The sequence below is a fragment of the Schistocerca nitens genome, chromosome 1, assembly GCF_023898315.1.
Source record: "Schistocerca nitens isolate TAMUIC-IGC-003100 chromosome 1, iqSchNite1.1, whole genome shotgun sequence".
NCBI classification, from domain to species: domain Eukaryota; kingdom Metazoa; phylum Arthropoda; class Insecta; order Orthoptera; family Acrididae; genus Schistocerca; species Schistocerca nitens.
Window position 1 is genome coordinate 1,144,447,112 of NC_064614.1, and position 24,820 is coordinate 1,144,471,931.

The 24,820-nt window shown below is 41.3% G+C and overlaps 1 protein-coding gene across 1 annotated transcript in view; it reads left to right on the top strand.

The window, feature by feature from the left end:
• Window positions 1-24,820, top strand: part of LOC126199669 (dynein light chain Tctex-type protein 2B-like) — a 106,593-nt gene that overhangs the window by 55,840 nt on the left and 25,933 nt on the right. Inside the window, exon 3 of the mRNA XM_049936600.1 lies at window positions 13,762-13,895. Within this exon, the coding sequence (XP_049792557.1) occupies window positions 13,762-13,895 (134 nt within the window). The remainder of the gene's footprint in view (window positions 1-13,761; window positions 13,896-24,820) is intronic.

Genomic DNA, 24,820 nt, shown 5'->3' on the forward strand with positions numbered 1-24,820 from the left:
ACAATTGACATACATATCAGTGTCTGCAATAGGCTGTTGGAATTCTGTGTTACAAACAGGAACAATGTGGCACATTTTGTTGCACTGGCGACAAATTGCCCACCTCTTAGGACAGTCTGGCCTATAATGAGTGATGAAACATGACGGACAAGAGGGAAGCATGAAGCATTTGCATTGTTGTTAATCACTGGACTTGCTATGCTGCTGCAGCGGCCATGGCTGCCGCAGTGAGTTGAGCTGGCCGCCATGATGTTTTGCTCATGAGCGGACTGCTGGAACAGTCTAATTACGATGGGGGGAAACAAATTGAATTTCTGCTACCTCACACCATGATTCAGTTTGAGTACAGACTATCATTCAATTTGAGTACCCGCAGCCCTCGAAACCTCAAACTAGTGTCCAATAGTCAGAACATCAGAGAGGGAGGGGTTTTCACATTGAAGGACCCACTCAGGAGGCTCACAACCAGGGGCCAACTGAATGATTGCGTCACAAACCATTCGGTCGCCATTTGACTCCTTATTTACATCAGTGACAAAATTACGACGACAGCTCAAACTGTGAAGCTCAGCTGCCCAAGTCCTATAGGGATGTTCTGGTTTCTTGGGACACCGATAGAACTGAATTTGAACGGCAATCAATGTGCATCATTTTACAGTAGTATTTCAAAATAAGGTTGCACATGTTATCAAAACAGAGTGAAGACAGATCCTGTAAGGGGGTCAGTTGTCAAAGAAGTTGATGCATACGAGGTGATAACCAAGACAAAAAGAAAGCACAGCATAAGGTAACATCCGTCAATCTGAATGCATGAAAATGCTGCCGCAACCATTTTCGTTGGCTTTCCATTCATCGACAGACTCATCGTAAGCCGGAAACGGCAGGGGATGAACAACTGGGGTAATGGCAGGCAAAACAGGAAGTGCAAGGGGCAACACAGCAGGCAATGTAGGTTGAGACGGACCCAAATTGGATAAAACAGAGGCAAGTATTTGCAATTCTTGGGCTAGATGTATTGCGCTGTGGTGAATGCCTCCTGCTGTTGATTGGGATGCTGCAATGTAGCTGTAAGAAACCCTTGCTGATCAACCAACCAGCGTAAAAACCCATCAGTAGCACAGTCAGACATCGTAGACGCAATGGAGGACTAGCCAGAGACTGAAAACCGTGCGGAGAACAATCCCGTCCTCCTCATCACTTATGTTGTGACTTGGACACACAACACAAACAAGAATGCTGGTACAACTTTATTAAACTGTGGCAAGTATGTCACTCACCATAGTGTATACTGAATACAATAAGCTAAGGCAAATGTGTGCAACCAGTAATAACATGATAACTGAGTGCGACCATAGTGCAGTGGGATTTAAATAGGCCCCGCCTGTGGCGGGCTCTGTCAGAAACTCACAGTATTACTCTTTTGCATCGCTCTCTTGCGGATGACAACTCACTGCTAATGCTTGTGCAGCTTTCAAGAGTGTGTGTGTGTGTGTGTGTGCGTGCGTGCGTGCGTGCGTGCGTGTGTGTGTGCGCGTGTGTGTGTGTGCGCGCCACCTCTACTACAGAGGTCAAGGAAACAGAGAGCCAAAATTTTGAGTTTAGTGTGCCGGAGTCTTTTCTGTAGGATCCATGCGCTGGGATGCAAGCGGAAAGGAAACTGCTGCATCACTTCTTTGTCATTTGTCAGGGCATTTTCTAGTAAGGATAAGGCTACTGTGTAGTGCCATCTATTTCTCCTATTTATGGTGTGATCATCATGGGAAACAACATAGGCTGCTAAAGTTGCCCTTACTAGTAGTAGACTCCAGACAAAGCTCTGTGTCTTGTGATGAATTTAACTGATCTTCTGCAAGTGCCTGGTAAATCTAGAAGAGTAAGCTGAGTGTAGAGTGCCGGCTGGTTTGGCCGTGCGGTTCTAGGCGCTTCAGTCTGGAACCGCGTGACCGCTACGGTCGCAGGTTCGAATCCTGCCTCGGGCATGGATGTGTGTGATGTCCTTAGGTTAGTTAGGTTTAAGTAGTTCTAAGTTCTAGGGGACTGATGACCACAGATGTTAAGTCCCATAGTGCTCAGAGCCAGTTGAACCATTTTTTTGAGTGTAGAGTCATAATTTTGCATTTTTCCAGCAGTTGACCCACACAGCATATGTCGTACAGGTACACAAGACTTGTTGGAGTTAAATAATAAAGTGAATATGTCACACACTGATACTAATATTTATATCAATCATTTTTGTACCAGTGACAGAATTCAACTGGGGCATATCCCTGGATCTTCCTATGTAAAGGAACATTTGAAAATGGAGTTCAGGATGTTTGCTTTTGCTTTGCTGTCTTTAGTTTTAGTTCCTTTATCGTTCATGCGTGTCTGGGCACTGACGTGAGCACTATTAACATAGTTACATGTGGCCATAATTTCTTAGGGTTTTGTGAGAATTCTGTCAATAATATTCTGCTGTACTCATTACACCTTTGACAGCCAAACATGTTTATTTTACCCATTCTGTATGTATAGTCCTGTGCTTTGTTTTATACCTATTGTGAAGCAGTCACAGTTTCTTTTAAGAGATGGTGTACCATGGAGGTTCTCACCCATCTGTTCTACTAAATATATATTTTTCCACTGCTTTTCAACTTTTCTTCTAACAATGGCTTAGTTATATAATGGAATACAGTCTGAATATACAGTGATGCGTGATGGGTGGACTGATGACTAGAACATTTAGCTACTGTATCAAATCTAGTGTTTCATAAGGAATACTGTCTGCTGCTGCCCTGTAAATGAGACACTTTGTACAAAATCTTATGTGATGGTTGTGATCTGTATATCAGTTCTCTGAAGTGCACTGAGATGTGTTTAACTGCAGCCTTCCATTGGAGATCTGTCTGTTCAACAAAACAGTGCTCCAAATTATTACTGTAGAAATATACAAGAGGTTCCCTTATCTTAACCCTACTGACCACATACTTAATATTCTTTGAGTATGAGACAGAAATAATTATAAATTCGACATAGTCATTGAGAGTGTATTGATCAGACCAACTTTGCAATACTACCTAGATTCTTTGGAGTCCATAGCATGTTAATTGTGACTGAAAGGGTTGATCATAAGTCTGTCTGTGTATTTTAATATTCTGTTGGCAGTAAGCTCATTGTGGCGAGTACTAAAGTTAACTTACTGATTTAGGGAAATGATATAGCTTGATGGTTGAATGAATAAATGTCACTCTTAAGCCCAACTACTAATAATTGAGTCATTGGATAAGCATGTCAGTTTTCAAGTCATATTTTGTTTCTTTCATTTCTTCCAATGCTTTGTGTGTGTGAAAAATACTAAGCTGTGCTGTATTTTGAATGCCTGTTAAACTGTAGGTCTCTGTTAAGCAGAGTGGGAAGTCTGTTCACAGGTTGCAGGAATGCGAGGACTGCATGCCTAATAAAGTACTGTGTTGTTCACAAATCTCCTGCTTGAGAACAACATTACTTACATTTTTAAGGGGAAAATTTTATGTCTGTAGGTTGGACGTAAGTCTATATTACGTGAAGATGATTGATGTTCCACAGGTTGACAATGTACATTTATTGCAGCTTCACAATAAAAACTAAAGTTCCATGAAAGATACTAGTAACAGAAATGATTGTCATTGATCTAGTATAAATGTGGTGAAATCAAGAGCCTCTCATGATGTGGGTCGAGACATGTGTTGTGACATAATCACTGTTGTACAACTACACTGATTGCACTGGGTCCCAGGGACAGTGCTGATGGCTTCTGAGCAGCGTAGTGGAACTATGCGGTATGGTATAGTCGGAGGAGGCTCCAACAGATGGGACGCCAAAGATGACCAGGGCAAACGGCCTGGAGGAGCGGAGCTACAACTGCAGATGGAGGCTGGTGGTTGCACTGTAGCTTAAGTACACCAAGTCAGGGCCTCTGATCACATTATCCTCAGGTGCAAGATAGTCCTAAAAGCAGTGCTGCCATTGTTGCTGCTTGTGCTGTCTTTGGACGATGGTAGCTATGCATGGTGATGCCTGCTAGTGTTGAGCCTGTAAACAGGACGTTTACAATCAGCAGCAAATGGAAACACGCACAGTGCTGGCAAGAAACGTAATTGTATCCCAAGCAGGAATACCTGCAGTTTATGGAGCAACAACCCACAGGGTGCAGACATATGCCAGAAATGGGAATGAGCAAGGTTGCATGGGCCCAGCCCTGCAGATACTCCATTCGTGGCCCAAAGTGTCGCCTTCCGTCATGGGGCTATGGCTGGGCAGACAGTCCATTCCAGGAAGAGAAAGGCGTTTTGTTTTATGACCTTGATGTTACACTGCATCATCTGCAATAGGAATGATGGTGCTGAGACAGCCGTGGCATGATAGCAATAGTTCAAAATGCTCGTAAGAAGCACTGTGGAACAGAACCAACAGTGCTTGTCATCTGTCGTCCATTGGTGATGATAGTATGTATTACAAGCAGCTGATCAACATTCCATAGTCAGTTGGACAGTGTACATTAATTGCAACTTCACAACAGAAAACTGAAGTTCCACAAAGGATAATAGTAACAGAAATGATCATCATAACCTAGTATGAATGTGGCAAAGCCAAGACTGTATTGTGACCTGGGTCATGATGATGATGTGACATAGGTCATGATGTAATCACTGTTGTACAACTGCATCAATTGCACTGAGTCCCAGGGAGAGAGCGGGTACCTTCCAGGCAGCGTGCTGGAACAATGTGGTGTGGTGTGTAGAGTCAACGGAGGCTCCAATAGATGGGACGACGCATTAGATGGTCAGTGTGAGTGGCGTGGAGTGGAGCTGCAATTGCAACTGTGTGCTGGTGGTTGCGCCACAGTGGAGGGATATCCATGGGCTCTTGATGGGCAGATGACCCATGGGCATAGTATAGTTCCTAATAGCAGTGCCAATGTTGTTGCACCATGTGCTGCCTATGGATGAGGGCAACAGTCCCTGTTGATGCTTGCTAGCATTGAATCTGTAAACAGAATGTTTGCAATTAGCACCAAATGGAAACACGTGGAGTACTGGTGAGACACTTTACTGACTCCAGAAGAAGAGCACCTGTGTCGTACAAAGTGGTAACTTTCAGGACACATACGTTATCCCAGAAATGGGAGTGACTGAGGATGCAGAGGCTTAGCCCTGCTTATACTCCAGAAAGAGTTTTTTTCTTTTTTTTTAAATAAGCATCCAATAATTGTTTGCGGTGATGCAGGAAACATTCATAAAAATGACTTTGATTAGTAAGAGATCTGACTGTGTGAAATTTAATCCAATAACTTGGAGAAATCAAAGTGAGGCAGTATAGATCGAAACATGATGTTGAAGAGTCCTGCATGAAATACAAATGAAGAATTGAATAGATTCACGCAGTGGATGTTTTGAGTAGTATGTAGACATATAAACAAGAACTGCAGGTGCAAGCTCAACTTACAAACTTGAAAGTACCTCAGAATACTTGTACAAGCTCAGTAATGTCATTGTGCTCTTGTTGAAATGAATGCGATGAACAAGGAAGAGGCAGTAGGAAAGGTGGGCTAGTGGTGGATGAGGGTAGCACAACATGGTAATGGAACTGGTATACGGCACCAGAGACAGCTTCGTCTTATGCAGGATGGGGTAAAAACTTGTTGCTCATTGTAACTTAGCGAAGGTGAAGCACAATCAAAGGTGGTTGAAGCCCTAGCTTATCGCTGTACCGAAATATCCTCTTCCAAATTTCTTCAAATTCTTTAAGTGGATTCCATTTGACTTTGAATTGACTGAAGTACCGTCAGATTCTGCAATTGTGGTAGGTTAATCAATCGCCACTGCATAGTACATCATAGGCTTGATGCTGTCCTTCGGAAGTATGTGGCCCAAATATTTGATCTCAGTTTGAAAAAACTTCAGTTTCTGCAGAATGCATGGAAGGCATGCATCTTGCAATTTGGTGAACAGAATCTGAAGGTTAGTGAGATTACCCTGCCTTGTGTAACCCATGACAATAATGTCAAGGTAGTTTGCACATTATGGGACACTTTGCTTTAACTGGAAAATGGTTGGAGCATTCACAATGTTGTACAGCATGTGCGTATAATGGTACACAGGAATTGGCTTATTGATGTAACCAAGCAAACAACAATTGATACACAAAAGACAAGGGTGGTCCAAGCAATATGTTTCAAGGTTCATGAGAGACACAGAAGTTCTGGTATTGACCTGGAAAAGAAATGGCTGTAGCTGAATTTTCAGGGTAATATAAATCTTATTGGGATTAAACAGCTCATGGTTGTGCACTAGCATGACACTAGGAAACCCAGAAATTGTACAATCCACATCTGAGGCCTTGCCACACAGACAGCCATGACAGACAGCTGCCACAAGGTCGTGTTTGCAACAAGCCGTACACTGTGCCTGGAAACAACCAGGACATGAGGGAAACCTATGTCAGGTAGAGTCATAGTCTGATTGCGAATGGTGCAAACAAGATGAAAACGATGAGGCTGTCGGTGAATGACACATATGCTGTAGAACTACACTAATCACCGCTATGTCCACTATGTCCTTAAACTATTCACTCACAGACTGTAACACTTTGAATGCCTGAGCAATAGCCAGGACCTTGCTGGCTCTAGTACCTTTTAAATGCAATGCCTCCCATTGCACTCTCTGTCCTGAGCAGAACAGACAAAGATTTCATGTATCAGGCAGTCAGCATAGGACTAGTAACAACAAGCACAAATAAACTTCATTTCCAGCTTGAACATTGGAAGTGAGGAGATTGGTTATCCAATCTTTCTGGTGAAGTCCATATGGAAGCCACAACAAGGGTTTGCTTAAGATTAAAAGTACTGAGCAACTCACACATTTGAGAAAATTACAACACTGCAGGGTCCGTAAACACAGCAAGTTTCCAAAGCAAAATGAAACATTTCACCATAACTGCAAACACTGCTCGTATGAGTCCCAAACTTCCTTTGCTTGCTTGAATGTGGAAATGCTAGAGGCACGGAAGGGTGTGCAGAGAGCAGTTGTGAAAGGATCCTAATACCCTGTAAAGTCATAACCAACTGAAAGAGCAAGCTTAACTACTGTTGTAATAACTGAACCCACATTGAATCAATTGTGGTTGCAGAGCACATGGTGATATAAAAACAACCTTGTCGCCAAAATCTGTAGTAACAGTCGTTACATTATAACACCTGGGTACACAGACCATGCATCAGCATTGACTTAGCACCAGAATTACACTTGCATGTGAGCATTGAAACAGAGGAAAAGACAGTCCAGATGAAATCCATTAACAGGCAAAGTACGTTATAGCAGAATCAGTTCTAGTTGGCAAGGAGAACATTCACTGAGTATGACCGATGCAAGAGAGAGCAGGCTGTACTGTTAACTTGTGGCTGTCTCCACACAGCCGGTGGTGGTGCTAGCAGCAAGTGAAGATGCACTCTAATTTTGATCTCTGCAATTCTGATGGTGGCATACATAGGCGCACTACCCCAGTTCATATACATTTCATTGGCCTAAATATGTATAAATGTATTATGTCAGTCAACTAATTTTATCAGTTAGTGTGTGAAGTTTCCACCCATCCAGATAGCCGTGCGTATTAAAGCACCGCATCTGGTTCGGGGAGGTACACCAGCCCCATATTATATCTGCGTGGTGGATTAACAACAAGAGCAACTATGCTGGCCAGGATGAATGTGGTTTTCAGGTGGTTTCCCACATTTCACTTGGGGAATACTGGGCTTGTAAAGAAGCTTTGCCTAAGTTACACGATTCACAGACATTTCAAAAACTTTCGCATGCTTTCATAAGAATCACACTACATGCAGTCAATTGGAGTACAAAATTCTGTCCAGAGGGGAAATATGGTGTTGACAGGAAGGACATCCATGCCAAATCAGTTATACCCAAGCTGACTGTTGTGACAGTGCCACGACATTTAACAGTGCCGCCACGATAGTACGCGCAAACGGCGATAGAGGCGCTCTGCAACTCGGCTGAGCGCGGGAGCGCCACCTAGCTACGAACGGCACCGGCCGCATGTCGCGGCACGGCAGTTGAATGAGAGATACTGAGTTGTTATCATGTAACCAGCTACTGTTTCTAAGTGAGTGTGTTTGAATATCCACGCAATTATTGGTGATTAAAGGTTATAACACTTTTTTGGCGATGAGGATGGGATATTTTCACTGCGTTGTGGATTTGTGTGTTCGTGACGGGGCAGACATGGAACAGCTTATGCAAGAGCTCATTGAACAACAAACACAACTGACGGCTACTATTCAGGCATTGTCGACGTCGCTTACTCATCGTCTGTCTTCCTCTTCTCCGCCTCCATTCCCTCCTTACGACGAGGCCGCTGAAGACTGGGAGGATTATGAGAAGCATTTGCGGCAACACTTCTTGGCTTTCGGCGTTGTCGACGCTCCTATGTGTAAGTCGTTATTTCTATCTTGGATTTCCCCACGGATCTATCAGCTGCTATCTCAGTTAGCCCCTCTGCGGGAACCTGCCTCCCTGTCCTTCCAAGAAATGTGTGACTTATTGTCTAACTATTACTGCAAAAACACCCACGTCGTTGCCGCCCGCGTGGCGTTCTACCGGTGTTGTAAACAGCCCCATCAATTTTACCGGGCTTGGGCGGCGGAACTACACGGTCTGAGTAGGAAATGTCAGTTTGTCACGGACACTCATCATGAGTATTATGCTGATTCAATGGTTAGGGATGCTATTCTATGGCTTGCTCCTGATAAAGAAGTTCGGCAACGTGCCCTACAACTGCCAAGCCCGTCGTTGTCGGAAGTTCTAAGCATTGCTCAATCCTTTGAAGTGTCTCACGCTGCTGGCGCGCAAATAGACGCGTGGTGTGATGTAGGCGCTGTACAGTCTACTTTCGACATGGACAATTTGGCTGTTTCACAGGAGAACGAAGATGTGGCGGCGGTTCACTCGCGTAAACAACGTCGCGTTGGGCTGCAACGCTCGCAGCGAAAACAGCAACCACAGAAGCAGGTTCATTCCGCACTTCCTTCTTGTGTCCACGTTGTTTCGTACAGCATGACAGGGCCGCGTGTCCAAAAAGTTGGGCCACGTGTAATTCATGTAGGAAAAAAGGCCACATTGCTTCTGTGTGTCAGTCCCTTAAAGTTCATGTCGACGAGGACAAGGCATCGGACATGGATGTTAACTGTGTGCTTTCTCAAACAAATAAGTTGTTTGTTACTGTTCGTGTTCTGGATAAAGACATTCGCATGCACTGGCTCTGCAGTAACTCTCATTAATTCTCGCACGTATTTGGAGTTGGGCTCCCCTCCCTTGTCTCCAGTTACACGAAATCTGAGAACTCATAATAAACAGAAAATTCCTATCATTGGCCAGTTTGATGCTTCCACTGCCTACAAGTCTGTTGTTAGGCCCCTCATGTTTTATGTGGTGGATCATGCGGGCACTGAAAACCTGTTCGGTTATGATGCTTTCCACTTGTTCGGGTTCTCCATTGATGATGATGTGCACCTCATATTTGAGGATATTCCGTATCAACAGCTGGATGGATTGTGTTCTGAATTTTCATCCGTGTTCTCTGCTGGTCTGGGTCGTGCCAAGGATTTTGAAGCCCACATTACTCTTAAACCTACAGCTCGCCCTAAGTTTTTCCGGGCACGCCCTATTCCAGTGGCGTTGCGTGCACCTGTCAAGGCTGAGATAGAAAGGTTAATAGCTTCAGGGATTCTCCTTCCTGTTACCTCCAGCGAATGGGCATCGCCAATCGAGGTGGTTTCTAAACCAAACGGGAGTCTGCGTTTGCGTGGTGATTTTAAAGCCACCGTCAACGCTCAGAGCCTCATTGACACTTATCCTCTTCCCCGTCCTGAGGAGTTATTTACCAAGCTCGCTGGGGGCCAGTTCTTTTCCAAACTTGACTTATTGGAGGCGTACCATCAGTTGCCGTTGGATGCTTCTTCCAAGGAATTTCTCGTCATCAACACTCCTTGTGGGTTGTATCAGTACCAGCGGTTACCATTTGGCATCGCTAGCGCACCGGCCATTTTTCAGCGGTTTTCGATCGTGATGAACTACTCTGTTTCCACATTGATGAGGAAGAACGTCATGCGGTGGAGGGTTTTCCACTTACAGGTTCGCAGGTCGCTTCGGCTACTGTGCGGGACCCGGTCCTGCGTCAGGTGATCGGTTTTGTTCAACGGGGTTGGCCGGACAGGACCAAGGGCCGGGCATTGGATCCCCTTCGCAACTACCATGCCTTGCGCCTTCGTCTGTCTGTTTGTGATGGTGTTGTTCGTCTGGCCATGGATGGTGCATCTCCCCAGGTCGTGGTGCCAGCCTCTCTTCGCAATGATGTTCTCAAACTGTTGCATGAAGGCCATTGGGGGATTTTTCGGACTAAGTCCCTGGCCCGCAGGCACGTTTATTGGCCTGGTATTGATTCGGACATCGCCCACATGGTTGCTGCATGTGGTCAGTGTGCTCAACAACTGGCTGCACCTCGTACAATGCTCTCTCCGTGGCCTGATCCTGCGCAGCCATGGGAACGGGTGCACGCTGACTTTGCCGGCCCCTTCCTCGGTACTTATTGGTTACTGTTGATTGACGCCTTCTTGAAGTTTCCGTTTGTTGTTCGATGTCCGTCGCCCACCACTGCGGCGACGACGCTGGCTTTGTCCAAAATCTTTGCGCTAGAAGGTCTTCCATCAACGATAGTCACGGACAATGGCCATCAGTTCTCTTCGCAGGCCTTCCGTGGTTTTTGAACTGGACAAGGGATTCATCATGTTACAGCACCGCCCTACCACCCGCAATCGAATGGGGAGGTCGAGCACCTTGTCCGCACTTTCAAAAGCCAGATGAAAAAATTCCTTAGTGATTTTTCCACAGATGACTCTCTGCTGCAATTTCTGAGTTCGTATCGTTTCACGCCTCTGGGTGATCGCAGCCCTGCTGAAATCTTGCATGGCCGCCAACCGCGCACTCTACTGCACCTACTTCACCCTGTCAGGCCTTGTGCTGTGTCCCCTAGTGCGGGAAAATACTCGGTGGGCGCCGACGTGTGGGCACCTCGCCCTAAATGGATTCCAGGGGTGGTCAAGGCTCTTCGCGGCCGCCGGCTTTGTGAAATATGTACGGACGATGGCATGGTTGTTTCCCATTACGACCAGATGCGCCCACGAGTGGTGGCCACGCCGATGCCACCGCCCCTTCCTTCGCCTCCACCAGCCCGAGAAGCCAGTCCTGTCGCTGCTGCTGATCTACTGTACGTGTTGATGCAGCCGACGTCGTTACCGCTTCCGAGTACGCCGGAACTGGCCCCAGTCGCGACGCCGCCTTCTCCAGGACCCATCTCGCTGGAGCACACCCCCAGGTCCACTACACCTATGGATGCTGCTCCGGAGTTTCCACCCATCATCTCATCCAGGAGGCACGTTCCACGCACGAGCTTCCGTCCTGGACGTTTTCGACCATACTCTCGTGTCTCTCCGCGGGATCTTCTCGGGGCCTCACAAGAGGCCATGGATGTCTCCGCACTGTCCATGTCTCCAAGGAACAAGGAAGTGAGCGTTCCCCCCCCCCCCCCCCCAATGGGGTAAAAGTGTTGTGATAGTGCCACAACATTTAACAGTGCCGCCACGACAGTACGCGCAAACGGCGATAGAGGGGCTCCGCAACTCGGCTGAGCGCGGGAGCGCCACCTAGCTACGAACGGCGCCGGCCGCATGTCACGGCACGGCAGTCGAATGAGAGATACTGAGTTGTTATCATGTAACCAGCTATTGTTTCTAAGTGAGTGTGTTTGAATATCCACACAATTATTGGTGATTAAAGGTTATAACACTGACCCTGCACAGATGTGGACAGTCGCAAGAAAAAGTAGAAGAGTGCATAAGGTTTCAAAATTTTAAAAATGAAGATTGGCAGGTTAGTGTTTCACATCTAGTTGACTATAGGATAATTAAGAATGATGCGCTATTGGATATTAAAAGGATACGTCTGTAAATAAATTTAAGGAAACCATGAAAAACTTATATCTGGAAATGTGAATCTGGCACTGGCAAGAGAAGTTCTCTTTAGCGTAAGCTAGGAATTTGATATATTGGAATCTAATAATAACAGAGTACAGACATTTAGACAGCTACTTGGGTTAGATAAAAGTTAACCTATTGCTATTTTTCAGCACAGCTGATGTGCTGCAGCTGGCTTATTGAAGACAATTGTATAAGAAGAGTGATCTCCTCTTTGAAAAATAAACAAGGATGCAAAGTTTAATGCCAGGCTGTACAAAAACAGTTGTAATTTAGGGGAAGATGGTAGTATACGAGATTTGTGAGAAAAGTAATGAGACGGATCTTTTATCTACCAAAGTTTTTATTTTTTTCAATCAACAGTATTGTCCCTTTCAAAGTAGTTGCCTTCAGCAGTCCCATTGGAGTCATTATTTGCAGTCTTGGTAGCAGCACTGAAAGGCTTCAACTGGTAGGACCTTTAACATGCCAGTCACATTCTTTTGAGTGTTCTCCAGAAACCCAAAATGATGTCCTTTTAAGACATTTTTCAATTTTGGGAAAAGAAAAAAATCACAAGGACTCAGATAGGTTGAATATGGGGGCTGTGGAACAACAGGAATGCCTTTTGAGGTCAAAAATTCCGTAATGGAAGTGGCCATGTGACTTGGGGCATATTGATGATGCAGCGTTCACTTGTATGTGATGTGCAACTCTTTTGTCAAAATTTGATGTGCAGTGAAAGTGTTTAACAGATCACCGATCATCCTTATTGTTAAATGTCAGACTGATCTCACTAGAGCACACACGCGTTTGACATTTGCATCAGTTTCTTAAGTTAAAGATCTCCCTGAGCAAGGTTCATATTCAACATGTTCTCGGCCTTCCAAAAATGAATTATATCAGAAAAAACTTGTACACTTGATAAGGAATGTGCCCCATAGGTCTGTTTCAATTTTTTGAAGGTCACATTTGTGGATTCCCCAAGATTTGTATTAAACTTGATTGCATAACATTGCTCTAAATTCTTCTGTACCATTATTTTAACATACAACATAAACACGACTTCCCTGATGGTGCTCTCAAAAATCTTGTGATGGCTTTACAGAGCTGAAACTTGGACTGACCATTTGGAAGGGATGAACACACCTGTTCTATACAAGTAAACAAAACACTGATTTGCCAGATCACGTCCAGTGTTGTTTGTCTTATTACTTTTCTCACACACTTCATAGTAATAAAATTTGTTTAGAAAGAATGATAAAAAGTATTGATTATGAACATTTACAAACAAGAGGGAAACAGTGATTCAGCAGAGATAGCTGCTATTGTGATAATGTTGTTTATGTAATATTTTGTCAGTTTTAGTTAAACTGTGTTACATTTAGTAATAAAGAAAATAAGTAGTCTGGAGTGTTTCTTAAATACAAAATAATGTCTAAAGTCCATTTGTTCTGATGTGCGATATTATCAAAACATTCAGTTTTGTGGCTAAAATACAGAAAGAATTTTTAGTTTAGAATTGTTATCTTAAAGCAGTGAAAAGAAAGAGAGGAAGAATCTGTTAAAATTTCAGAGAAGCATTGTTATATTGTGTTATGTCCATTATCCATCACCTTTTATGCTAATACTAAAACTTAGAATGTCATGCAGTGCTGTTTCTATTCTTGAAGCCATGTTTTGATACTGTTTTTGTCTTAATCTATCTTTTTTTCTAATTTCAGAGATGCCATTCAAAAAATACAAATATATTGTGCAAGTGGTTATTTGTGAGCAGCATGGAGCTGGTGTGAAAATTGGTGCAAGATGTTTATGGGATGCAGATGCAGACAACTATGCTTGTGATACATTTATTAATGTAAGTTTTGAGCTGTTGAATACATTGCTTGTCTTTCTGTCAGTATGCCAGTTTGAAGTTTAATAACTAAATATCATGCAAGATCCACACTTGATGAGCTTTCCTCATGGTGGGTTTGGCACTTGTTTCTGTGACTGGATGGTCTTTTGATGCACAATACACTTTAAACTAATGGAAGAATTTTAGTTTAGTTATTTGCACGTTCCGTTGATCACATTTGTGATATTTCACTATGGCATGGAACAAGCCAGTTGGTTATAAAGTTAATATATTTGTATCAGTGAAAATGCGTTACATACTGACCATATACACAATTTGATTTTACATTAATCTTACCTACATTTGGATTTAGGAACTGGGTTCAGTTATAAATTCACCAAAAAAGAAGAAAGAATAATAATTTCAATTTGTTTTGAAAACTACTTTCATTGCCTAACACTACCATTTCAATTTATTAACTGGATCTACTTGTAAGTTCGCCTAGAGAGTAGAAGTAAAAATGATTTCAACTTTATTTCATTGTCTAGCACTACCTTTAATTCACTAGAGTGGTAATCATATACTTAAACAGCTGCATACTCTGCTTCATTCAGTGCAAAATAAAAATTTATGTATACTGGAGACAGTTTTCCCGTGTCATATCTGTGAATACTATTATTATTTCTGTTACTTTCAAATTGTGAACAGTTCTTAAGAACAAATTGTATACGAGTGTCGTCGAAAAGTAACGGGAATTTTTTAATTTTGTGGGCTTTACACATAAGATCTACAAAAAAATTTTTTACTCTTGTTGGTATACATGTTCCTTCCCAGCTGTTTTGAATGTTTAGTATTTTGTTGACAGTCGATAAGTTTATATATGTTTTCGAGTGCTCAACAAATTTTTGCTTACAAAAAAAATGGATCAAAGAGTTTGCATTAAATTTTGGTTGAAAAATGGAATAAAGTGTAGTGCTACATCAAAATATTGACTGTGGCTTTTGGTGAATCTACTGTGAGTAAGACAGAAGTTTGTGGGTTGTATAAACTTGTATGCCCTACCACATCAATTGCTGATGACAATGTGGAAGAATTAAAGAAAATGGTTCTGGAAAATCACCAAATCTTGATCAGATAGGTTGCTGATGATGACGATGATGTCAGCATATCCCTTGGCTTGTGCCAAGCAATTTTTTTGCAAATTTTGGGCTTGGAACATGTAGAAACAAAGTTTGTTCTGAAATTGTTGAATTTTGACCAAAAACGACATCGCAAACTTCTGAAAAAGATTATAACAAGCTACAAAACTTGAATATATAGGCATGACATTGAAGCCAAGGCCCAGTCGTCCCAATGGAACTTGTTTGAAGAGCCAAGACCGAGAAAAGTCTTGAGTTTGATCACATTGGAAGTTTCCTCATTGTTTTCTTTGATTACAGTGGAATACTGCATCATTAGTTCCTGCCTTATGGTCTTATGATCAATAATGAATACTGCCTGGAAGCTATGCACTGTATGTGTGTGAAACAATCCAAAGAAAACAGTCAGAATTGTGGCAAAACTACTCGTGGAAATTGCATCACAGTAATGCTCCTGCTCACACCTCAATGCTTGGTCATGGTTTTTTTGCCGAAAAACAAAATCGTTATGTTGTTTCAGCCACCGTATTCACCAGATGTGGCCCCCTATGACTTCTTTCTTTTTCCAAGGCTGAAGAGAACCATGGAAGGATGTCATTTTGCCACCATTGGTGAGATAAAAAACAGAATACTGAAGGATCTGAACACCACACTGAAAAGTGAATTCAAGCAGTGCTTCCAACATTGGAAAAAGTGCTGGCACAAGTATATTATATCTGAGGGGTATTACTGTGAAGGGGACAAAGTTGATGTTGATGAATAAGTAAAGATTCTTTAAGAAAAATAAAAATTCCTGTTACTTTTTGATCACACCATATGTTACAAGTAAATGTAATGTGAGGCAGGTGTTATTGATGTAATGGAGATGAAGTAGAACAAAAGATTAGTCATGATGTCCCCTGACAAGATATCAGGTGGGTGGAACAGGATCTGTACATAGATTGTTCCTAGGCAGAGTTGTGAGAGTCAACCACAATGTATAGGGTGAGGTCATCTGCAGCTGCATCTCAGCTGATTGGGATCTCTGGTTCAAGGCTGATTCTGTTAAGAGACCACGAAAACTTCAGTGCATTTCCTACAGCTCTCCTAATACAGTTCACATCCATGACAAGTCTTAAGTCTTTGAACCTGAGACAATAAGATGTCCAAAAGTTTCAGCATTTTAAACTGGCACTAACCCATCAGATAAGTGACAGTGTCTTCTCATTTTGGATAGATTATAAACTGCATTTATGGGCTGTGAGTGATCCCAATCTGTAGTACTTCACTACATCTACATGGTTACTCCACAAATCACACTTACTGTCTGACAGACGGTTCATCAAATACCTTCACAGTAATTCTTTATTATTCCTCTGTTGAACAGCATGCAGAAAAAAAATGAACAGCTATATCATTCCATGTGAGCTCTGATTTCCCTTATTTTATGATGATGAAGATGATGATGATGATGATGATGATGATGATGATGATGATGATGATTATAATATTTTCCTATGTAGTGTGGCATCAACAAAATATTTTTGCATTTGGAGGAGAAACTTGGTGATTGAAATTGTGTGAGTAGATCCCTCCACAATGAAAAATGCCTTTGTGTTAATGTTTTCCATCCCAAATCCTGTATCATGTCTATGATACTCTCTCCCTTATTTCTCGATAGTACAAAATGTGCTGCCCTTCTCTGAACTTTCTCGGTGTATTCTGTTAATCCTATATGTTGTAAGTATCCCAAACTGTGCTGCAGTACTCCAAAAGATGACAGACAAGCATAGTGTAGGCAGCCTCTTTAGTAGATCTGTTGCATCTTCTAAGTGTTATGCCTATAAAACGCAGTCTTTTGTTTCCTTCGCAACAACATTTTCTGTGAGTTCTTTCTGATTTCAGTTGTTCGTAATTGCAATTCGTAGGAATTTTGTTGAATTTGTGGCCTTTGGATTTGATTGAACTTAAACAGATTCCTTTTAGTGCTCATGTGGCCGACCTCACACTTTTCTTTATTCATGGTAAATTTCCAATTTTCGAACTATACAGGTATCTCATCCAAATTATTTTGCAATTAGTTTTGATCTTCTGATGACTTTACTAGACAACAAATGACAGTGTTATCTTCAAAAAACTTAAGACAGTTGCTGAGATTGTCTCCTACATCATTTATATAGATAAGGAGCAGAGAGGGCCCATAACACTACCATGGGGAATGCCAGAAATCACTTGTTTTTTACTCGATGACTTTCCATCAGTTACTGTGAACTGCAGCCTCTCTGACAAGAAATCACAAATTCAGTCACAGAAATGAGACGATATTCCATAAGCACACAATTAGATTACTAGCTGCTTGTAATGTACAGTGTCAAAAGCCTTCTGGAAATCTAGAAATACGGAATCCTTTTGAAATTCCTAGTTGATGACACTCAACACTTTGTGTGAGTAGTTAGGTGTGTTTCACAAGAACGATGTTTTCTGAATCCATGTCAACTATGTGTCAATATAGCATTAGTGGTATGGGCAACAGCTAATGTCCCAGCTGGAGGTATAGTGTGTCCCATGTTGATGGCTGACAGGATTGGCCTGAGGCCTTGGGTGATGACAGTGTGCTAAGTCATGACTGCCAGTGCAGTCTTATGACAGCCGTTCCAATCAGCCAAGCTTCCTAGGTTGCTATGTTGTGGTAGCAAGCAGGCAGGCTGACCAATATCTAAATTTTCTGGAAACCTCAGTAACACTGGGACAAAAGTAGCGATATCGATAGTATCACAAGGTATTGATTCCTTATGTATTTTTAAGCTTTCATTGAATGCATAACAACTTAACATAGAATGCAAGGCAACATATGGGAAGTATGCAATGTTACATGAAGCAACTTGGGTTTACAATCAACTTGAGTTCTCAGAAAAATCACAGTGAAGCACTAAACATAGTTATTCAGCCTATACACACCCTTTCACTTCTGCAATGTGTTGTTGTGGCAGCAGGTAAAATGACTGCACTATTTGAATTTTGGCTGCTTCTACAGAATGGTCATAATAGGGATCTGGTCTTCCAAAGACTCCTTTTACAAACCTCACAATTCTTGATTTGTTTACCATGTACTTTGATACTGATGGAACATGGTTCAAAATTGTTTTCTTTGAAAATGTCTCTGGAATAATAGTTAAAACTTGCACCTTTTTACTGCAGGATGCACAATATTCAACAGCTGAATTGATATTTGTGAAAAATTCCTGGCAAGAGGTGCAACAGTGCTTTGGTTCATTTTCTTCTGAAGATGGAATTTCTGCTTTGAAGAGTGTGTTCAGTTTTGCTGTAGTGTATTCATCCATAGCTTTACTAATTTCTCTGCACTTTCTTGATGCATAGAGCTTATGAATCGACTTCACTGACCACGGGTTCTTAACAGGACTAACACATATCTCTGTAGTTGAATGATTCAGGGTATTTAATTCTTCCTATATTGATGCAAAATCTGCATCATCTGCGCTATGGAAGGCTTCACCTTGTTTAGATACTATCGTTGTTGTTATTCTGTCAAAACATTTAGAACACAAAAAGTCGTCACAGGTAACATCCTGACTTTGAAACAGAGTCTTCAAATGAGAACACTTATTCCCAACCTGAACAAAGTCTGTTTTTTTGTTTGTCTTATATATTACTCTTTTATGGATATGCAAATAGTCAGCACACTTCACTCTCCTGTGGCCCCAGTCAGAAGGCATTTTCAACAGTCCTTATCACAAAACACACTGCAACTGTGTCAATTGGCAAATTCCTTACGAAAACACAGAATTCACTGGATGGTCTTACATTTCTTAGAAGGCACTTCAGTAAACAAATTAGCACTGAACAACAACAACACAGAAACCTGGCAATGAACAACCACAACAAAGAAACTGACAAGGAACCACAACAAAGTGTAAGAAATATCAGCAACAATGAAAGTGAAAATAAATAACTGCAACAAAGAAAGTGGTAAGAAATAACTGCAACAAAGATAATATAAATAAACATTGTAACAAAGAAATGAGTAAGAAACAACTTCAGTGAGGACATACATTATTACCCTTGAAAGTTAAAAAAAAGATTTTTTAAAATAAAACCTGTCCAACTTAAAATGGAAGCTCTCTTTTACAGAGAATATAGTACTACATGGTACTAATCAACAGAAAAAAAATCTGACTTTTCTGGACTGGCATTTTTGGAAAAAAAAAGTCTGTTAGTTATACACTCCTGGAAATGGAAAAAAGAACACATTGACACCGGTGTGTCAGACCCACCATACTTGCTCCGGACACTGCGAGAGGGCTGTACAAGCAATGATCACACGCACGCCACAGCGGACACACCAGGAACCGCGGTGTTGGCCGTCGAATGGCGCTAGCTGCGCAGCATTTGTGCACCGCCGCCGTCAGTGTCAGCCAGTTTGCCGTGGCATACGGAGCTCCATCGCAGTCTTTAACACTGGTAGCATGCCGCGACAGCGTGGACGTGAACCGTATGTGCAGTTGACGGACTTTGAGCGAGGGCGTATAGTGGGCATGCGGGAGGCCGGGTGGACGTACCGCCGAATTGCTCAACACGTGGGGCGTGAGGTCTCCACAGTACATCGATGTTGTCGCCAGTGGTCGGCGGAAGGTGCATGTGCCCATCGACCTGGGACCGGACCACAGCGACGCACGGATGCACGCCAAGACCGTAGGATCCTACGCAGTGCCGTAGGGGACCGCACCGCCACTTCCCAGCAAATTAGGGACACTGTTGCTCCTGGGGTATCGGCGAGGACCATTCGCAACCGTCTCCATGAAGCTGGGCTACGGTCCCGCACACCGTTAGGCCGTCTTCCGCTCACACCCCAACATCGTGCAGCCCGCCTCCAGTGGTGTCGCGACAGGCGTGAATGGAGGGACGAATGGAGACGTGTCGTCTTCAGCGATGAGAGTCGCTTCTGCCTTGGTGCCAATGATGGTCGTATGCGTGTTTGGCGCCGTGCAGGTGAGCGCCACAATCAGGACTGCATACGACCGAGGCACACAGGGCCAACACCCGGCATCATGGTGTGGGGAGCGATCTCCTACACTGGCCGTACACCACTGGTGATCGTCGAGGGGACACTGAATAGTGCACGGTACATCCAAACCGTCATCGAACCCATCGTTCTACCATTCCTAGACCGGCAAGGGAACTTGCTGTTCCAACAGGACAATGCACGTCCGCATGTATCCCGTGCCACCCAACGTGCTCTAGAAGGTGTAAGTCAACTACCCTGGCCAGCAAGATCTCCGGATCTGTCCCCCATTGAGCATGTTTGGGACTGGATGAAGCGTCGTCTCACGCGGTCTGCACGTCCAGCACGAACGCTGGTCCAACTGAGGCGCCAGGTGGAAATGGCATGGCAAGCCGTTCCACTGGACTACATCCAGCATCTCTACGATCGTCTCCATGGGAGAATAGCAGCCTGCATTGCTGCGAAAGGTGGATATACACTGTACTAGTGCCGACATTGTGCATGCTCTGTTGCCTGTGTCTATGTGCCTGTGGTTCTGTCAGTGTGATCATGTGATGTATCTGACCCCAGGAATGTGTCAATAAAGTTTCCCCTTCCGGGGACAATGAATTCACGGTGTTCTTAGTTCAATTTCCAGGAGTGTAAAAAAATTCAAAAGGCAACAGTGAAAGAACTTTGACAGATATGTCCAAATGGAGGATACCATTGTAATCATAAAGCAATTATCTTTCAAATAAAAAAAAACTCTAACAAAATATCTAGAATTGTTACAGAGATACAGAATTTTAAAAAAATGTTCTGAAATTCGCATCTTCAACATAGTGTTCGCAGTGTCATCTTTGGAGGCCTGTATCGCGGGGCAGGAATTTTTTTGGATAAAACAAAAAAATACTTGTTTCTTACTTACTCGTGAATTTTAACATATGCTAAATTCAATAACATCTGAGACTATGAAGGTAACCCACAGCCTGGGGTGATGCGGATTATGCCTTTGATATTTCTCGAGATGCTGTGCAATTATTGAGTATTTTGTATTAGTAGGTACTGAAACAAAAGCATAGTATCAGAATGTCCTTGGTTGTTAGTGCACCCATTCTTTTGAATTTTATCTAAGGGTCTATCCATACCAAGTGGTCCAGCACTGATTGCTTGACCATCTCAGAAAAATTTTATATTTGCTGGGTGAAAATGCTTAGTAGTCACAAAAAAAATTTTTTTTTAATTTATTGTTTATCATTTTGAAATGGTGGCCATATTTGTTCCAGGTCGCATACACACTCTCTCTCTCTCTCCTTTTTTTTTTTTTTTTTTTTTTTAAGCATCTACATTTTTTACAATTATTCAGTAGTGGATTGTCGTAAGCCTTTCAGATAGAATGCATTTAGTTCAACACACTCTGGGCTACAAATTAACATCATTATCACTTAACTGAATGTATTCTTTAATATATTTTTAATAATTCTAAGTTATCAGCCACAAATTAAAAAAATCTCAATTTTTGTACAGTAGTTTTCCAAAGAAAGATTAATTTCTCAGCGTTATTATTTTTTCTGCTGTTACACTGTATAGTATAGTTACTTTTTATAGAATATCAATGGTGAGCAGCTTACACTTTAAAAAATACACTATTTTAAAATTTTTTTTTTTTAATTTTTCCATTTTGTGGCCTGCAGTATCTTTATTGGAGGACCAGATAAAAATCTGAAAATTTCACCGTTAATAGACCATTGTGATATCAAACTTCAGTATAAATTTCAACTTTGAGATTCAATTGGAAGCTATGGAAAAAAGATTACAAACACGAGTCAAAAATACATTTTTGAACATCTGCGATATCTGGCAGGTTAATCAAATAAAGTATACCAGTTGCATAATGTAACAAACCACATTACACTAGCTAGTGATTATTTGTCAAAGCAATGCTGTGGTAATTGTTTCAGCAGGCTAACAATTGCATCTGCAAGTCTATAAAAGTCTGATTGTTGTCTTCCCCCTTACACCAACAATTGTATCCTCACACTTATTTAGCTAGATGTTCTTGAAGTGTGCAGTTGAAAAATGGTGTCTCATTGTTCTGTTGGTGTTATTATTAATGAAACCTGTCATAAAACTGTGTATGGAGTGTATCCTAAAGACATTACTTTAATCGAAGATTACAGTGAAGAAGAAAAAGTGTTGTTTTACTTATGAGTCAGCCCAGAGGCCAAATCAACCTGCAAGTACCATGAAATGAAATACTTTTAAAAATTTCATCACCATTTTGGTCAGTCTTGCATGGACTCTTTTGAGAAACATAAGAAGCCTATAACAAAAAGCCTATGAGAAATAACATTTGATCATTATCCTAAAAATAAAAGCCCTTTTGTCAATCTCATACCAGGAAAATCATTGTGTCCAACATGTTATTCTAAGATATTTGTAATTCACAAGAGAAAGGATGGTGATAACTCAGATACAGAATTTTGTGAGTTATCAGCAGCCATTAAAATAGTAAATACAGCTTGTGAAATCCTGGGTATATCGCATGCTAGAAAAGTTAGGAAACTAAGTCAAGATAAAAGACCAAGTGCCTTGAATACAAAAATTGAGAAAGTGGCAGCTACAGTCAAAAAGAATTTGGAAGTTTCATTTCAAAATACAATTTGTATTAAAACAGGTGGAAGTTCTAAAATTTCACCAACCAAATATGATGATTTGCTAGAAAAACTAAAAACTAAATGCAGTACTTCAAACAAAAAGGATAAAATTAAGCTTATCAGTTTACTGCCAAATTCTTGGAGTCAAGCAAAAGTTAGTGATGAATTTAATGTGGCAGAACATCTTGTTAAGTTTAACAAGACAATTAGTAAAATAACAAGGAATTTTACCAGCATTACAAAAGAAAAGTGAATCTAATTTGATAGATGAAAACACAATCAATAAAGTTATTAAGTATTATGACGATGACAATAACAGCTGTTTGATATCTGGCAAAAAGGACTGTTTTTCTGCGAAAGAAAATGGTTCTAAGATTCAGAGACAAAAAAGGTTAATATTGTGTAATTTAAATGAACTATTCACTGAATTTAAAAAAGAAAATCCTGACATTAAAATTGGAAGAACGAAGTTTTGCGAGTTGAGACCAAGATGGTGTATTGTTGCAGGGGCATCTGGCACCCATAATGCTTGTGTTTGTTTGTATCATCAGAACGTAAAGTTGATAATAGATGGGGCCAATCTTAGAGTTGACTATAAAGATCTTTTGGAAGTTTTGGTATGCAATATTGACAGTTCAATTTGAATGATCAAAGGAAAATGTGAAGATTGTCCAGGCAAACAAGCCTTACTTGACATGTTTGAAGGATCCGAAGAAGACAGTTTGATGCCCAACAATATAAAATACAAACACAAGACAGAACTGAAATGGTGACAGTCATAAAATCATGAGAAGAGTTTTTTGAAGTGTTGGTGGCTAACCTTGAAAATCTGAAAATGCATCATTTTGTTGCAAAAGCTCAAAGCAAATTTTTGAAAGACAAAAAGCAAACCTTGGCAGCAGACGAATGCTTTGTTCTTGCTGACTTTTCAGAAAATTATTCCTTTGTTGTTCAAGATGAAGTACAAGGGCACCACTGGGTATACAAACAGGCCACAGTTCATCCATTTGTATTCTATTATAAAGATGAAGATAAACTAATGATCCACAGCTTTTGTGTCATAAGTGACTACTTTGAACACAACACTACAGCAGTGCACATTTTTCAACTAAAATTGACAAACTACATTAAAGAGCACCACCCTTCCAAAAAAAAACTGATTTACTTTTCAGATGGGGCAGCAAGTCAATATAAAAACAAAACAAAAAAATTATTAACATCGCCTTTCATAAAGAAGATTTTGGGTTTGATGTAGAATGGCACTTTTTCACTTCATGCCATGGGAAGAATGCTTGTGATTGTGTCGGGAGTACAACAAAGCGAGCTGTCACAAAAGCAAGTCTGCAGCGGACCGATGACAATCATATCATAACACCTCAATAAATGTTTGAATTATGTAAAAAATATATAAAAGGAATTACCTATGTTTTTGTACAATGTGAAGAAATACAGGAAGTCTATGACAGTGTCTTGAAGGAAAGGTACAACACTTGTCAGAAGATTAAAGGCACTCGATCTTTTCATTGTTTTGTACCCCATTCACACAACTTACTGAAGTGTAAGATCACATCAACTTTGCCAGATAGTGAACTTTATCGATGAGGAAATCTTATACAACTGGTTCTTTATAATAAAGACATAGTGGCTTAGTCATCGATTGGCGAAGTTGATAATATCGACTGTCAAAACCAAGATGTACATGTTGTATTTTATCACCCTCCAGGACCAAGGACATCTTTTCTAAAAAAATGAGAGGGATCAAGTTTGGATGCCAGTTAAAAATGAACTAAGGAAGCTGTCTCCTATGGAATTTACAACTATGACTGAGCGAACTTATAATCTAACACCCAAACTGAGTGAACATAAACGTTCCATGACGATGTACTGAAAACAAATAACAAGAGAACAATCTAATGTAATTCATAGGCTTATTTTCAGTAAAAAAAGTAAGTAATCATAGATATGATTAAATTATAAACTGTAACTGATATATTTTATTCCATAAGCCTAGATATCGCAGATGTTAAAAAACATATTTTTGACTCGTGTTTGTAATTTTTTCTCCATAACTTCCAATTGAATCTCAAAGTTGAAATTTATACTGAAGTTTGATATCATAAATGTCTATTAACTGTGAAATTTTCAGGTTTTTATCTGGTACCCCAACAAAGA